Source organism: Saimiri boliviensis, chromosome 10 (genome assembly GCF_048565385.1).
Source record: "Saimiri boliviensis isolate mSaiBol1 chromosome 10, mSaiBol1.pri, whole genome shotgun sequence".
NCBI lineage: Eukaryota > Metazoa > Chordata > Mammalia > Primates > Cebidae > Saimiri > Saimiri boliviensis.
Genome location: NC_133458.1, coordinates 74,210,468 through 74,226,667, shown reverse-complemented (window position 1 = coordinate 74,226,667; position 16,200 = coordinate 74,210,468). Strand labels below are relative to the sequence as shown.

The following is a 16,200-nucleotide window of genomic DNA, read 5'->3' as shown; positions in this document are numbered from 1 at the left end:
AACATAAGCATTAAGAGGACATTGGGGTCATCTCTGGCTGGGGGAGCAGAGAAAAGGGTTCACAAACAAAGTGACATTAGAACAGGGTTCAAGGTTTAAGCTTCACTGTGCAGGTTTCAAGGGATTTTAGGGGGGAGCATGGAAGTTAAAAAAACCTGCTGTTCTTTTTTAGAAAGAGATTTGGGGAGGAAATGCTCATCTAATAATAGTCTAGTGAACAGATGAGGAGCTAGCTGGGGTAGGAGAAACCATATTTGGAAGGTATTTGGTGGGCACAAACATTAGGATTTGGTGATAGATTTGATGAGGGGATGAGAAGAAGGAGTCAAGAAGACATTTAGGCCTTTAACCTGGCAGATGGACAATGACATTAAGTAAAATCTAGGTGATCAGTTAGAAGTATTTATCAGGTACCGTCTGTGTACCAGACACTATTCTAGACATACAAAGTCTGTTTTCATTCTAGTCAGGAGAAGCAGACAGCAAATGAATAATCTGAGACAGTGATAAATGTGATGGAGAAAATAAGACAGGGTTATGTGACAGTGACTGGGGGAGGGACACATTAGCTGAGGTAGTCATGAAAAGTGACACTTGAATGATAAGGAGGAAGCCAAGTGAAGCTCTGTTTAAAAAAAAGGATGAGCAGATACAAAGCCTGAGATAGGAAAAGCCTTAACATCATCAAGAGACAGAATGGTAGGTAGTTGGTGGATGGGCATGGGGATGGGAGAGAAATGAGATTAGAAAGAGTATGGGGTTAGTTGTAGCCCACTCCAAGGAGCTTAGTGTTTACTTCAGTTACAGCGGGTAGTCAGCAGCTTTTAAGCCAAGGAGTGATGTGATCTGACATATTTCTGTCTGCTATGTGGAGAATGGACTGAAGGAGAAGGGATGGGAGCCTGGTAAAAGGGGTAGCTTAGACTGTTCTAACAGTGATGATGTTGAGAAGCAATCACATTCCAGACATAGAGGGCAAGACGGCAGGACTTGCTGATAGACTGGATGTGCAGTGTGAGGAAAAGAGAAGAGCCAAGGGTACCTCAGGGGATTTGGTTTTAAATCACTATATAGATAGAAGGTGGTGATATTAAACAGGGATATTAAAACTTGGGCACAGAGAAGCTTCAGGGTGGTGGGGCCAGGTATCATAGTTCTTCTTTGGCTAAGCAAAGGCTGAACTGTGTAGAAATTTGTTACATAGGCACTTGGGTACGGAGTCTACAACTCAGGGGAGAGGTCTAGATAGAGACATATTTTAGGAGTCATCAAGTTCTACACAGAATTTAAATCTAGGAGGCCGGAAAAGACTCATTTTTACTATAACAAGGTACAAAGACAGTAGTGGGTATTCAGCAGTGTTTTCACTTTTGTATTTTTAAAGGGGAGGAATAACGAATCCCATTTTAGATGCTTACTGTCAAGGTAAATTATTACTTGGGTTTTCTGTGGCAAACATATATAGCCTCTAAAAGTATTTTATCATTTTTTTCTTGCATTGCAATTTAACCCTGGTCTCATTTATAGTCTCCTACTCCACTTTTTTTTCTACATCAGTGAGATCTCTGATAGCAAGCACTGTCCTCTCATTGTCCAGCTGCTAGTTGAATAGAAGTACTTTTGAAATATCAGTTAGTGCCTGAGTATATACATCCAGCCTAATGATTAACCATTGACTATATTAATAAAGTGACTAGAAGGTAGAACAATAATGAGTTTGTTTCAAATCTCTGCGGACTGTAATCTTAAAAGCTACTTTCCTTAAGAATTAGTCCTGGAATTCTTTCTATCTATGAATCAACTTTGAAAAATAGTCAAGTTCTACAGACGTTTCCAATGAATCACATAACTAAGTGCTATGGTCTGAATGTTCTGTGTCCCTCCAAAATTCATATGTTGAAACCTAATCCCCAACGTGATTTTATTAGGAGGTGAGAGGTGGGAGAGGAGAGTCTGCATTAATGGGATTAGTGCCCTTATAAGGGGCTGAGGAGACCAGAGTTCTCCCTTTATCATGTGAGAACACAGCCAGAGAGCAAACAAACAAACAAACAAACAAACAAAAACAGGCCCTCACCAGACACAAATCTGCCAGTATCCTGACCTTGGCCTTTCCAGCCTCCTGAATTAAAGAAATAAATTTCTGTTGTTAATAAGATATCCAGTTTATGGTATTTTGCTGTAGCATCCCAGATAAAAGAAGACACTAAGCGACTAAACTCAAGTATTATCATGGATGATTTTTGAACCATCCTGGTGGTTGTTTCCCAAATCCCAAACATAACCACCTTTATTTCCTATCAGAGATGCTACTTATGGTCAGCACTCACGACATGTTTCTGCCACCCAGGCTGGGCGATTACAGCTCACTGCAGCCTTGAATTCCTGGGCTCAAGCAATTCTGCCACCTCAGCCTTCCGAGTGGCTGGGACTACAGGCGTATGCCCCCATACCCAGCTAATTTTTAAAGTTTTTGTAGAGATGAGTCTCTCAGTGTTGCCCAGGCCGGTTGCAAACTCCTAGCCTCAAGTGATCCTCCTTCCTTGGCCTCCCAAAGTGCTGTGACCATGGGTATGGGCCACTATGCCCAGCCTCACTAAATGTTTGAATAAATGAAAGAGATCAAGTTGCTTCAACATATAACCTGTACATTATTCTTTGTCCTTGTAGCTTACTTTCACCATTATACATTCAGCTCTATGTACAGCACCTTGAGTATAGTCAAAATTTAATAAGTACTTGTTGCACGCATAAGTGAAAGAATGAACAGTTTTATGAGAAAGATGATTATTTTCTTCCTCCTCATGAATTTGCTTCCTATATCACATCTTTAAATAAGATGTTTTAAATAAGATGATTTTTCCTTGATTGTAAAATATTTGTTCACTGTGAAAAATAGAAATATAAAAAATAAAAGTATCTCTTAAATATTACTCTCTACTTATAACTCAGGATTGTACTAACTTATTTATTTAACAAATCTTTTCAACCACTTCCTATGTGCTAGGCATTAAGGAAGAATGGTGACTCACACCGGCGAGGTCCCTGACTTCCCTCCAGTTGTAAGCAGCAATACCCTCGTGCTACAACTAGAATACAAGTAGAGTTGTGTCACCGTGTAGAAAGTTTCAAATTTCAAGATAATCATTCCACCCTAGTACTTAAAATTGCCCTTAAGTCTTAAAGATGATTATTTCAGTGATTAATGTTAGTATATTTCTATACAGTATTCAAAAGTAACCTAACTACATTTTCACGTTTGCCCTTAAAGAGTCAATAGTTTTCTCATATAAAAAAGAACAAATACCCTAGTTTTTCTACAGAATACTTTCAAGAAGTATACTTTGATGCTGGAAATAGTAAAGCAATAGTGTGTTGAATGGATTATTTTTAAGCCTTTCTCTCTAAGTTTATTTACTACCTATTTACTGAAATGTTTTGTAAATAATCACTCAATTAAAAATAGTTTAAATGTTTTAACTTAAGGACTCTACTTCTGTTTCGTTTTAACAGAAAGTTTCCACTTCCAGCACTAAGAGTTTAGCAGTTGGGAAGTCACTCCCTGTGCTGCTATCCGCTGACTTTCAGCAGACCACTTGTTTCTCTGTATTCAGGCATTTATGGCATAGCAAGAGCAGAAGTTACCATTCATCCTCAGAGGCATATGTAATCATAGTGACTTGTTCAGTTTCACTGAAAGAAACTTAAACTTGTTTCACTTACCTCCAAAGATTGGTTAGCTTCTACATCCGAAGTTTTGCCTCTTGCTGACATTCTTTGCTCATTTGATGTATCTCCTATTAAGTAAAATATATATTTTTTAAAAACTTGACCATATTACTGAGGCCAAACTACCTGCTATTTGTTTGAAGTATCTTTTGTTGTATGTTTCACATCATGGAAGAAACCACTATTTCCTTTGTTTCAAAGTAAACAAGCTAACTTTTTAAGAACAACAATTATATACGGGTCTCATATATCATTCATAAATACATATACACACAACCTAAATATATCCTGTTTCATACAGATTTACTCTGAAAAAATCAAATAAATTCATATTTTATAAGTCAAGTCATATTTCAAATAAACTTGGAAAACTTATGACTTAAGGCAACTTTTGTTGAAATACAGACTCCTTATGATATGGATGTCCTCCAAATTAGTTTTTCATAAGGCTTACCCTTTGTAACTATTTGTGTATCTGTGGATTTCCCTTGGAGTAGATGTGTATGTTTATATGTAATAATTAACCAGATGCCAGACAATTGTTATAGTGGGGAAGAATAATGAACAAATGCATAAATTAGCCTTCAGTTAATACTTTGATTCCTAAGGCTAATGCCTGGCTAAACGGTTACACTGCTAAATTAAGTTGGTGAGTAGGCTGGCTTGAAGGACATAGGATAGACATAAACACACTCGGGTAAGTATAAGCAGAATTTAATAATTCATTCATTTTAATTTATTAGTTATCGCTAATGGTTTGTGATTAACACATTATAGATAAAGACTATCTATTAGACTACTTTTTTGAAGTATAATCAGATGCTAATTTAGCAATTTGTAAATTGTTCTTTCTATAAAATTGGGCCATCTTAGGAATGTCCACAGCAGGGAAGATTACCAAAGAAATAAATGATGGCTTAACTGACACTAATGGTTAGAAATTTGTTAATGTAAGGAAAAGTCATGAGTCTTGATTGGAGATAAAGTGTAAAATCTTGTCTAAGCTTAATTTCTACATATGCAACACAAAAGTTTAGTTTACTAGTGGCTATAATTAAGAAAGAGTTTCAAGAAAATTGTAAAGGATTATACATAAGCCTGTTGACAAGAATGATAAAATGGACTTTGGGGACTTGGGGGAAGGTTGCAGGGTGGAGAGAGATAAAAGACTACATACTGCGTACAGTGTACACTGCTTGGGTGATGGGTGCACCAAAATCTCAGAAATCACCACTAAAGAACTTAGTCATGTAACCAAACACCACCTGTTACCCCAAAACCTATTGCAATAGAATAAAAAATAAAATAAAGTATGATTAAAGTAATAAAAAATATAAATAAGGTTGTTAAATTATAAAATCATGAAACAAGAACTAAATTGGTAGCTTATTTAAGATAAATTGATGCACAAAATATTTATGCTGCATATTCCAGCCTATCACTTTGTTCTCTGTTTTGTGCAATATTATCATTATTGGGTAGGGCCCAGCACACAATAGGTGTTCAATAAACATTAATCGAATAAATTAGTGAATTTCTCTTTGTAGTTCACTATAAAACTATGACAATACTTTATGATACATAATAAAAACTATATTTGAGCATACATTGTTGTAAAAACATATTTGTGAAACAAAGAAATACCCCATGTCTGAAAGGGAGAGATAAGAGACCCTCCAATTTACACTGGAGAAACCAATGCATAGAGGAGTTTGGTTTGCTCAGTCACACACATGAGACCACAGCAACCTGAGTGGCCAAGGTAATACAAATGTCTGTACAACAAGATCAAGGTTGTGTTTAACAATGCGCATGCATGGTGTTTCTAAGAAAACACATATAATAGTTCACTATAAAAGGTCCTTTACTCAAATAAATATTATTTATCTTTTAAAAAGTGTTTCATCCATAGCCACACAAACACTACATTTGGTTAAAATCATACAGCACAAAGTCTGTCTTCCTTTGCCATTTTCTTATTTCAAGGTGTATATCTATTCAAAACTTTCTCCCTACTGCTTGAACAACCAGAAAGGTTATCAGCCAGTGTTCTTAACTTTACACAACACATCTGCCTGGAAGCAATTTCAGAATCACTATTTACTGTAATGCCATGTCTGGCGATGACTCAGATAGGACAATAACTGATTACAAGGAAAATTGCCATCTGCAAGATTGTTTCTCTGTAAACAAAGGCATAAAAATGAAAGCTGAACAAACAACAAACAGTAAAAAATGGGTCACAATGAAATATAATTTTTGAAGTTTTTTCCACTCACTGAATTATTTCATTATGGTAAAAATTCAGTTATTTTCTATATTTTCTCTAATCCATATAAAAGTTAAATACTGTAACAATAAATAAGCAAAAATGGATGTGAGAAATATGAAATAAGGTACTTTAGTTTTCACATATCAGTTAATGCTATATGTTGGATAGATTTAAAAATTTCATTTGCAACTCAGACATTTTAACAAAATGAAAAACACTGACAATTTCATAATACCTTACCTTTCACATAGGCTTTTAAAATACATCACATTTGATTACTGTTGGGCAAGCCCACTAAGATAACTCTACCCACCGACCAGTTTACAGGTGAGTGAACCCTAAGGGACAGAAGCACTCAGTGACCTGCCCAAGGCCTCCCACATAGAAAGCTGTCACAGTGAGGGCAGATCACCGTCTCCTGACATCTCTGAGGATTCTATGGTCTGGTGAAAGGTTCCAATGCATGAGGACCAAGGTGGGAGGAATCTAGACTCTGAGTTAGGGAACAGGGTGTGAAGAGAGGAGCCAAGGGCTCTGACAGGGAGCTCTGAAGGCAGGATCTTGTGCCTTCTTGTCCTGCAGTTTTCATTACTCCTTTTTGCTTTCATAGGCCCCACAGATTATCTGCTTTCTTCCCTTTCTAATGATACTTCTTACTAGTTCAAGACTCTCGTCTTCCTTCTGGTCCTTCAAAGCAAACACACAGTTTCCTTCATATTTTTCAAGAAGTTTGTAAGGGTAGAAATTATTTTATGAGATGTAAAAATTGTCCTTGTAGTACAGCCATGCAATTCTCTGTTTCAAATGTAGTTTTTATTTAGAGTGAGTAAATTATAAAGGCTACATATACATACTAATGAAGCTCTTTCAGAACTAAAAGGACTGACATGAAATCCATCTATATTTTAGCTGATGAGCTGGCAATTTTTTTTTTTTTTTTGTAAAGGGCCAGATAGCAAACATTTTAGTTTTTGCAGCCCATAAGGTCTCTGTCACAACTTCACAACTCTACCATTGTAGCCACAAGCAGCCATAGAAAATATGTAAACTAACGAGTGTGGCTGTGTTCCAGTAAAATTTTGTTTACAAAAACAAGTGGCAGCCTGTAGTTTTCCAGTCTGTTTTAGAGAAATACATGCCTTCTATCTTTTCTGGGTTAAAAAGTTGAATGATGGCCGGGCACAGTGGCTCATGCCTGTATTCCAGCACTTTGGAAGGTTGAAACAGGTGGATCACTTGAGGTCCGGAGTTCGAGACCAGCCTGGCAAACATGGTGAAACCTCGTCTCTAATAAGAATACAAAAAATAGCCTGGCTTGGTGGCACAGGCCTATAATCCTAACTACTGGGGAGGTTGAGGCAGGAGAATTGCTTGAATCTGGGACGTGGAGATTGCAGTTAGCCAAGATCACACCACTGTACTCTAGCCCGGGCATTAGAGCGAGACCCCATCTCAAAAAAAAGAGAAAAGCTGGATGATGTTTTAGCTATAAAAGGAGGTGAGAAAGGAATGGTCATTAGAGTATCATCATGATCCCATTCTACTGGGTGAAGATGGTTGAGGGAGAGGAGAAATGGTGGTGAAGAATGAGCACTAGGTACAAAGGAAATTGGAAAGGAGAGAAATTTCCAGTCATAGGAGAGGAACCCAATGCCTACTTGGGTCACCCAGAGGAGGCTTGTCTAAAGGGGTTGGTGGCAGGTAGGTGATGGAGCAGACGCGTGGTTCTCGCTCCTTATGAAACCGTAATAGCTTCATTGTCCTATGCATGTGGTAAGTCAATATACTGAGTGCTATGGTTTGGATGTGTGTCCCCTCCAAATTTTATGTTGAAATGTAATCCCCAGTGTTGCAGGTGGGGCCTTTGGGTCATGTGGGCAAATCCCACATGAAGTGCCCTCCCTGTGGTAATGAGTTCTCACTCTATCAGTCCATGTGAGAGGTGGCTGTTTTTAAGAGTCTGGCATCTCTCTTGCTTCGTCTCTTGCCATGTGACATGCTAGTTCCCCTTTACCTTCTGCCATGATCGTAAGCTTCCTGAAGCCCTGACCAGAACTGGTTGACAGCATCATGCTTTCGGTATAGCCTGCAGAACCCTGGGGCAAAATAAACCTCTTTTCTTTATAAATTGCCCTTCTCAGGTATTCCTTTACAGCAACATAAACAGACTAATACACTGAGACACTGGGCTGCAGCAGTGAAAGAAGTTTAATCTTAGGGCCACCGACTAAGGAGACATGAAGAAAACTCAAATCTGTCTCCCAGAGGAGTTTAGGGATAGGGTTTTTAAGGGTTTTGGAGTGAGCCAAAGCGTGGAGACCACTGATTGGTTGAAAAGTGCAGGGTGAAGTCATGGGACAGGGAGATGAAGAAACGGTATTCTCTTGCTGATTTTGTTCCTCTGTGGGGGTCTTTAAACTGGTTGGTGTCGGTTGTTCCACTAGAATCCAGGATCTGCTTAAGTAATTCTTCAACAGAAACTTATGATTCTAGTGTCAGAGATACTATCTTAAACAAAAACTAGAATCATATCTATAGGAACAATGGGGATACAAATGGTCAGTATCCAGTGTTACATGAATTTTGGTTACAAATGGGTCAAAGTGCAGCATGAAGAATGCTTAATTATATCCATAAATTTCTTTTGGATATTCCGAATTCTTGTTAACCCTATGAAGTCACTTCCCTTATGCTTTCTTCAACAAGGAGGAAATTCCATTAACATTCACCCCAAGCCTCCCTCCATTGTCCTGTCCATTGGTTGGTGCATTTGGGAGGACCTGGCTGCAGTGGTTCTGTCCCCTTTTCAGAGGCATTTGAACCAGTGACTCTATCTTGAATAGGGTCTGGGTGAAATGAGGCTTAGACCTGCTGGGCTACATCCCCAGGATATTAGACATTCTTAGTCACAGGATGGGATAGATCACAAGACAAACATCACAAACACCCTGTTGATAAATGTGGATGCAGTAAAAAAGCCAGCCAACACCAAAATGGTGATAAAAGTAATCTCTCCTCATTTTCAACTTTCATTATATGCTAATTACAATGAGTCAGCATGCTAAATAATACTCCCACCAGCATCATGACAGTTTACAAAGAAGTTATCCTATAAGGTCTAAAAGGTAGAGAAACCCTCAGTCTTGGGAAATCCCTGCCCCTATCCTTAAAAACTCATAAATAATTCACCCTTGTTTAGCATTTAATCAAGAAACAACCATAAAAATAGCCAACCAGTAGCCCTTGCAGCTGCTCTGCCTATGGAGCAGCCATTTTTTTTACTCCTTTACTGCTTAATAAACTTTCTTTCTTCAGTCTGTAGACTCACCCCAAATTATTTCTTGCAAGAGATCTAAGAACCCTCCCCAAGATCAGGACTCCTTTCCGGTAACTTCTTCCCTTTCTTGAGAATGGAAGGAACACAGGCAGCCTGTTGCTGTCTGCTCTGATCCTCCAAAGAAACGTCTTCTTATTTGGGGAAAAACTTGGCCAGCCTCAGCATATTCTGTAACTGAGTGGAACTGGCTGACAAAAAAGCTAAGCTCTGTAAAATATTTGGAGAGGTTTATTCGGGTCCAATGTGTATGTCCACGACCCACAGGTCCTGAGAAACTGTGCCTGAGGTAGTCAGGTTACAGTTTAGTTTTATATATTTCAGAGAGACAGAAGTTACAGGTGAAGACATAAATCAATACATGGTAAGGTATACACTGGTTCAGCCTAAAAAGTTGGGATATCTCAAAGTGGGGAGGAGGGGTTCTTACAAGTCATAGTTGGATTCAAAGATTTTCTGATAGGCAATTGGTTGAAGGAGTTTAGCTTTATCTGAAGACTAGAAGCAAATGCTTGAGTTAAAATGAAGGGCATTGTGGAAGCCAAGTTTCTCCTTAAGCAGATGACACTTTCAGGTAACAGCCCTAGAGATAATATCCTCAATGTCTTTTCTTCAGATCTTATAGGTGTCAGTCAGTCTTTTATTTAATCTCTCCTAAATCCGGGAAAGACCTAGAAAGGAAAGGAGATTCTCTACACATGCAATTTCCCCCACTAAAGACAGCTTTGCAGTGCCATTTCAAACAATGTCAAGGAAATATATTTTAGAGTAAAATATTTGTATTTCCTTCAGGGTCAGGGTCTGCTATCTGTCATGAGATCCTATACCACTGTCAGGTTGGAATTTGGTATCTTATTGCTACAAAGAGTCTGTTTTGTCAGTCTTATGATCTCTCTGATAACACCTAGTCAGTTGCTCCTAAACCCCAAAAGGGAGGGGTATAACAAGATCTGCAACCTCCATTCCTGTCACTATTGGGAATTCAGTTTTTCAGTTTTTCCTTGGCCCAGAGGGGGTCCCATTCAGTCAGTTGTGGGGGTTTAGGATTTTACTTTTGGTTTACAAACTCAATCTAATTCTGAGATTCAGATTAGGAAGCCCTTTTGCTCCCCGTTATAAGCCACAGTCTTCAACACCAGCTTTATAGGCAGTAAAGATGAGAATTTGGTCTTCATCTGTTCCTTTACTCCCACCTCAATCCACCAGATCTCATCTGGGGAAGAGGGCTGTTATTAGCATGGCTTTGAGCCCAAAAAAACTGGAAACGGGCTGCTGTGGACTGGGGTTGGAGCCTGCATGCAAAGGGCTGTGAATACAGAAAACTGCTTTTCTTTTTCTTTTCTTTAATTAGAAAGGATTTATCTAGAACTCTATAACTGAGAATTTAATCTACAAAGCACTAGTTCCAAGGGGTTCACAAGGAAAAAAAAATACTTCTATGGTCAAAAATATGAGAAAAACCTTCAGAATGCGAATTCTTTTCCAGTTGATTTCCTAATGCACTTTAGCATCTGAGAAATTCTGCAGTAAAGAAACTTAAAAAAATTTTTTTCAGAGTGTATTTGACTACGGAGCTATTTTATTCATCTGACACCTACTGAACATCTTGCAAAGCTTCATTAACACACCATGGGAAACGCTGATATAACATTTCTAAAGTTAAATTTGGTTATAAAATATATTCTTTTCACCTGACTCTTTGGAAGACCCTCTATATGGCCAAATTTATTTGCTTTTGGACATTCATTTTAGAGGATGCTAAACCATGCTTTTTTCCTTTTGATATTTTTTCCCGGCTGCCTTTTAATTCATGACTCTCCGTTAATGCATTTGGGGCAGACTAGCAGTATGTGACCTCACTCTGCTACAGAATTCTGATTCCAGAATAGTTGATAATCTATAAAGAAGAAAAAGACAGTCAGGCACCTTGAAGACACAGGAGAAAGCCCCAGTATTTAAAAATATCTCCCCCACAAATTTCACCAATTAGAGATTCATTAGGGTTAATGAGCTCACTTTTAAAATGCAAATACCCTCTGGGAGTATTTGCCTATTAGTCTTTCACCAAGTGAAGTAGTGGAAAGAACAGGGGAATGGCCACACCATTAACTCCTTTTCATTCTTCAGTCACACTCATTAATCTAGGCAGCCTGGCACTGTGGAAAGAGAATGGCTTTGAAATCTGGCAGAACTCTACCCAAATCCTTTACCAAATCTATGACCTTGTGCAAGTTACTTCTCAGGGCCTCAAGTTCCTCATCTGAAAAATGGGAATAATGATACATACTAAGGCTGTTATAAAGATTAAATGAGAAAACATATTAGACACTAATTGCAGAGAAGCATGGGAAGCCAGGGCAAGGTCTCAGTTTCAACTGCTATTCTGTCTTTGCATGTAGCAATTAGTGATATGCTAATTTAGCATAGGAGAATCTATGGACTGATTGTGTGTGTACTCCCCAATCCCCACAAAATTCATATGTTGAAACCTAATCCCCAATGTGTTGACAGTATGAGGTGGAGCCTTTGTGAAGTCAGGAGGTCATGAGGGTGGAGCCCTCATGAGCATGATTAGTGCCCTTATACGGGGCTAAAGAGAGCTGTGTTGTCCCCTTCTGCCATGTGAAAGAGAAGATCCCTTCCTCGAACCAAAAAGTGGGCCCTCATCAGACTCCAAACCTGCCAGCATCTTGATCTTGGACTTCTCAGCTTCCAGAACTGCGAGAAATAAATTTCTGTTGTTTATAAGCCAGGCAATTTACGGTATTCTGCTATGGTAGCCCAAACAAACAAAGACAGAGAGGATGACAGGAGAAGGCCCTTATATGTAATCTTATTTAATGCTCTGGCAGTGTCGTGAGGTAGGCTTTATTGCATTCATTTAACAAAGGCAGAGCTGGTACTAAAACCCAAGTCTTTTAACAATGACAAAGTATTCCATAATACCACGGTGCTTCCGCATTACTTATCAAAGCTTGAGTTAAGTTATCCAATTCAGTTTTAAACACATTACATTTAAGTCTCCTCCAATTCAGTTTAGTTTCCCTTCCTACTTTTTCTAATTCTGTCCATTTAATCCCTGTCTGTTTTCCACCACAATGAAGAAAAGAGGAATAGAGAGAAAACAAAAGTACTAATTGGTTAAGACATGGCTTGCCCAGGAGCCTGGTCAGGATTCTGTTGACAACTATTATAACCTCAAAGGAAAATGAGCCAAGAATAGGAACAGCTAAGCCATAGAGGAAGGAATGCAGTTAGCAAACAAATATAGGAAAGGGTTCAAGCTGACTGCGAATTAAAGAAAAGCAAATTAAAATGGCACAGAGCATGTAATAAATTAGCATACCAAAATTATTAACACCCAAAATTGGCAAAGGAAGGAATTGGCACATGCAAGTGAATGCTCAATAAACATCTGTTGATTTGACTGTAGGTGGGAGAAAGACAGTAAGAAAGATAATGCTGCATACATACTCACTAAGAGCTAATAAAAAGAAGTATGAATTACTGCTAAAATATAAAGAAAGTTTCGAACTAAGGGTTCACCCGAACACGCAGTCTACATTAAAAGATATTAGTGTGGATTTTCATACATATTTCTGCACAACTTTTAGGTATCATGTTAGATCTTAAATGTGATTGGTATTCAAATCACACAGCTCAAAAACTTGCTTACTACTTTAACAGCACTGGGTCATATTGAATGTTAAGCATGTTTAGTCTGGAAAGTGAGAACACCAACAAATCTAAATGAGGTCATATCCACTGGTCAGTCCTACCAGCCTGCTCTTAATTAATTTGTCTTGGGCTTTACTGATGTCCTTAGTTCTGAGTCTTGTTACTTTGTAGCTATGGGGTAATAATTTTTCTGGAGGATCTTGAAGGAACCCCAAAATATTAATTCAGCCATTTAATGGTTTGTTAAAAAAAAATTAAGCCTAGGCATTCTTACTTTTAGGCTGGAAGACTAGAAACTGAAAAGGCCAAATTAATTTAGTACATATACATTAGTACAATATTATATTATTCTGTACAAATCTGCATCTTGAAAGGTTTTTTGTTGTTGCTGCTGTTAATGTTTCCCACGACAGAGTAAATTTATATACTACTGGAAGCATAAGTTGGGTCAACCATTCCTCTCAGCCTGAGTCCCAAAATGCTGCCAATAGAAAGCTCTACAAAGGGCAGTTCTCAGCATTCCACTGACAACAGGCTCTACAGTCTCTCCTGAGAACAAACAGGACTGCCATTAAAAAAAAATATTTTTAGTGTATATAGCTTAAAGACTAAATAAGTAAACAGAAAATAAAATGTGCTCCAGCCAGGCACAGTGACTGTCACCTGTGATCTCAACACTTTGGGAGGCTGAGGTGGAGAGTATGAGACCAGCCTGGCCAACAAGGTAAAACCGCGTCTCTCCTAAAAACACAAAAATCAGCCATTGTGGTGCATGCCTATAGCCCCAGCTACTCAGGAGGCTATGGCAGGAGAATCACTTGAACCTGGGAGATGGCAGTTGCAGTAAGCCAAGATTGTGCCACTGCATTCCAGCCTAGGCAACAGAACAAGACTCTGTGTCAAGAGAAAGAAAAAGGAAAAAAACAAAACAAAAAAACAAAAAACCAGGCTCATGCATTATGCAATGCATAATGCAAGGATACAGGTTGTCTGGTATCCTTGATGAAGACTCAAGTGGGCAAGGATGATGGCATTGATCCAGCACCAATAATACAAACCCAGGTTGGAGATACACTGGCATCAAGTCACTCATACTCAAAGAGTGTTCAGTCTCCTTTCAACCAACAGAAGAAACTTGTAAAATTATGGGCTGATGTCAGGAGTTCTGCCCAAAGTTTTCTACATAGAAAAATAAGTGACACCAGGAGATCAAATATGTGTCACCTTTTTTTCTCAACATCGACTAGTCCAACTAGAAATATTAGTTATGCAAACTTCTCAGTCTCTTAAAATGGAGGTTTTAGATGGATATAAAAATTGTACTGTAACAAAATCACAAAGAAAATATCTAGCAGAAACAATAAATGCAGTATATGAAATATATTACAATCAGGCTCAAGTTAAGTCCCCTTCATTCAGCAAATGTTTGCTGAATGCCTACTATGTCCAATGCACCATGCTGGGCACCATGTGAACTACAGTAACACCATCCCTGCCCTCACAGAGCTTACATTCAAAAAGGGATTTCAACCAAGCAAATGGGAAATCAAAAAAAAAAAAAAATGGTTGTAGAAATGAGCCAAAAACTAAAATTATCGGAGTACCAAATAGGTTAAGGAATGATCATTTAAATGGAACATACCATGAACCAGCTATAACAAGAACAAGCTTTCTTATCAGGGCCTTTTTCTCCTAGCACCTTTCATTAAAAAGTAAAATAAAATAAAGAACATACATCATTAATCAGTATCATTATTTTTAATAGAAGTCAAATATTAAATTTGTTCTTATTATATCACACAAAGGTTAGAGGAGAATATTTCATGAAAAATACAAACATTATTTGAAAAAAAGGTTGGTATCAAAAAAGTGACTTCAGGCACAGTAGCTCAAGCCTGTAATCCCAGCACTTTGGGGAGGATGAGGTGGGCAGATCACCTCAGCTCAGGAGCTCAAGAACGGCCTGGCCAACATGGTAAAACCCTGTGTCTACCAAAAATACAAAAATTAGCTGAGCTGGCCGGGCGCGGTGGCTCAAGCCTGTAGTCCCAGCACTTTGGGAGGCCGAGGCGGGTGGATCACGAGGTCGAGAGATCGAGACCATCGTGGTGAACATGGTGAAACCCCATCTCTACTAAAAATACAAAACATTAGCTGGGCATGGTGGCACGTGCCTGTAATCCCAGCTACTCAGGAGGCTGAGGCAGGAGAATTGTTTGAACCCAGGAGGCGGAGGTTGCGGTGAGCCGAGATCGTGCCATTGCACTCCAGCCTGGGTAACAAGAGCGAAACTCCGTCTCAAAAAAAAAAAAAAAAAAATTAGCTAAGCATGGTAGCGTGGGCCTATGGTCCCAGCTACTTGGAGGGCTGAGGCGGAAAGATTGCTTGGGCCCAGTAGGTGGAGGTTGCAGTGAGCTGAGATCGCACTACTGCACTCCAACCTGGACAGCAGAGCAAGCGAGATTCTGTACCATAATAAGAAAAAAGTCACTTGCAAATCACAGATCATGTAATAATTAGAAGCAAACCACACATGTTAAAGATAGCACAGTGTGATAACTAGATGAAGACAGAGTTCAATTTCAAAATGCAGAAGCTGGTTGGTTTTATTAAAGATATCACACTTGTCATTCAGCTATACAAGATGAACGTGAGAAATTACTACCCTAATTAGGATCATAATTTGCTATGCCATATTTAGAATGTTTATATCAGGAAAGACATTTGGTCCCTTTAAGAACTCAGGTAAGCCTAAATACTACAAGGCCTGAGGGAGGAAGTTCTAACCTGTTCACTGGCGCACTGATGAGAAGCAGACGGACAGCAAAAGTGAATGACAAATAGGAGCCTGAGAAGAAGGACCTGAATGGGCCTGGATCCAAGTTTAGGGTTGCAAAGTCAGGGCTGCCCTCCTTTACTATATTTATGAGACTTTTAGTTGGGCTAAAATATGCAGACAGAATAAAGTGAAAATCATAGGCTAGCCTGGGATGGATGGCCTCCCCAAAAGCAAAACACTATTACTAGCAGGCAACAGGACTTCCATCTGCATAAACACAGATAAATCCCAGGATGTCTAATTGCCAGTGTGCAGTGCATCTCACATTTCTGTGTACATAAGAATCACCTGGGGTGCAAATTCCTATGTCTCACAAGAGAGTCTGATTTGAAAAGTCTGGTGAAAGGC

At 38.8% G+C, this 16,200-nt stretch overlaps 1 protein-coding gene across 3 annotated transcripts in view; it reads right to left on the bottom strand.

The window, feature by feature from the left end:
• Window positions 1-16,200, bottom strand: part of UMAD1 (UBAP1-MVB12-associated (UMA) domain containing 1) — a 279,434-nt gene that overhangs the window by 106,151 nt on the left and 157,083 nt on the right. For all 3 annotated transcript variants that reach the window (XM_074379494.1, XM_010345692.3, XM_010345694.2), the window contains exon 3: window positions 3,724-3,797. In XM_074379494.1, coding sequence (XP_074235595.1) covers window positions 3,724-3,797 — 74 coding nt within the window. The remainder of the gene's footprint in view (window positions 1-3,723; window positions 3,798-16,200) is intronic.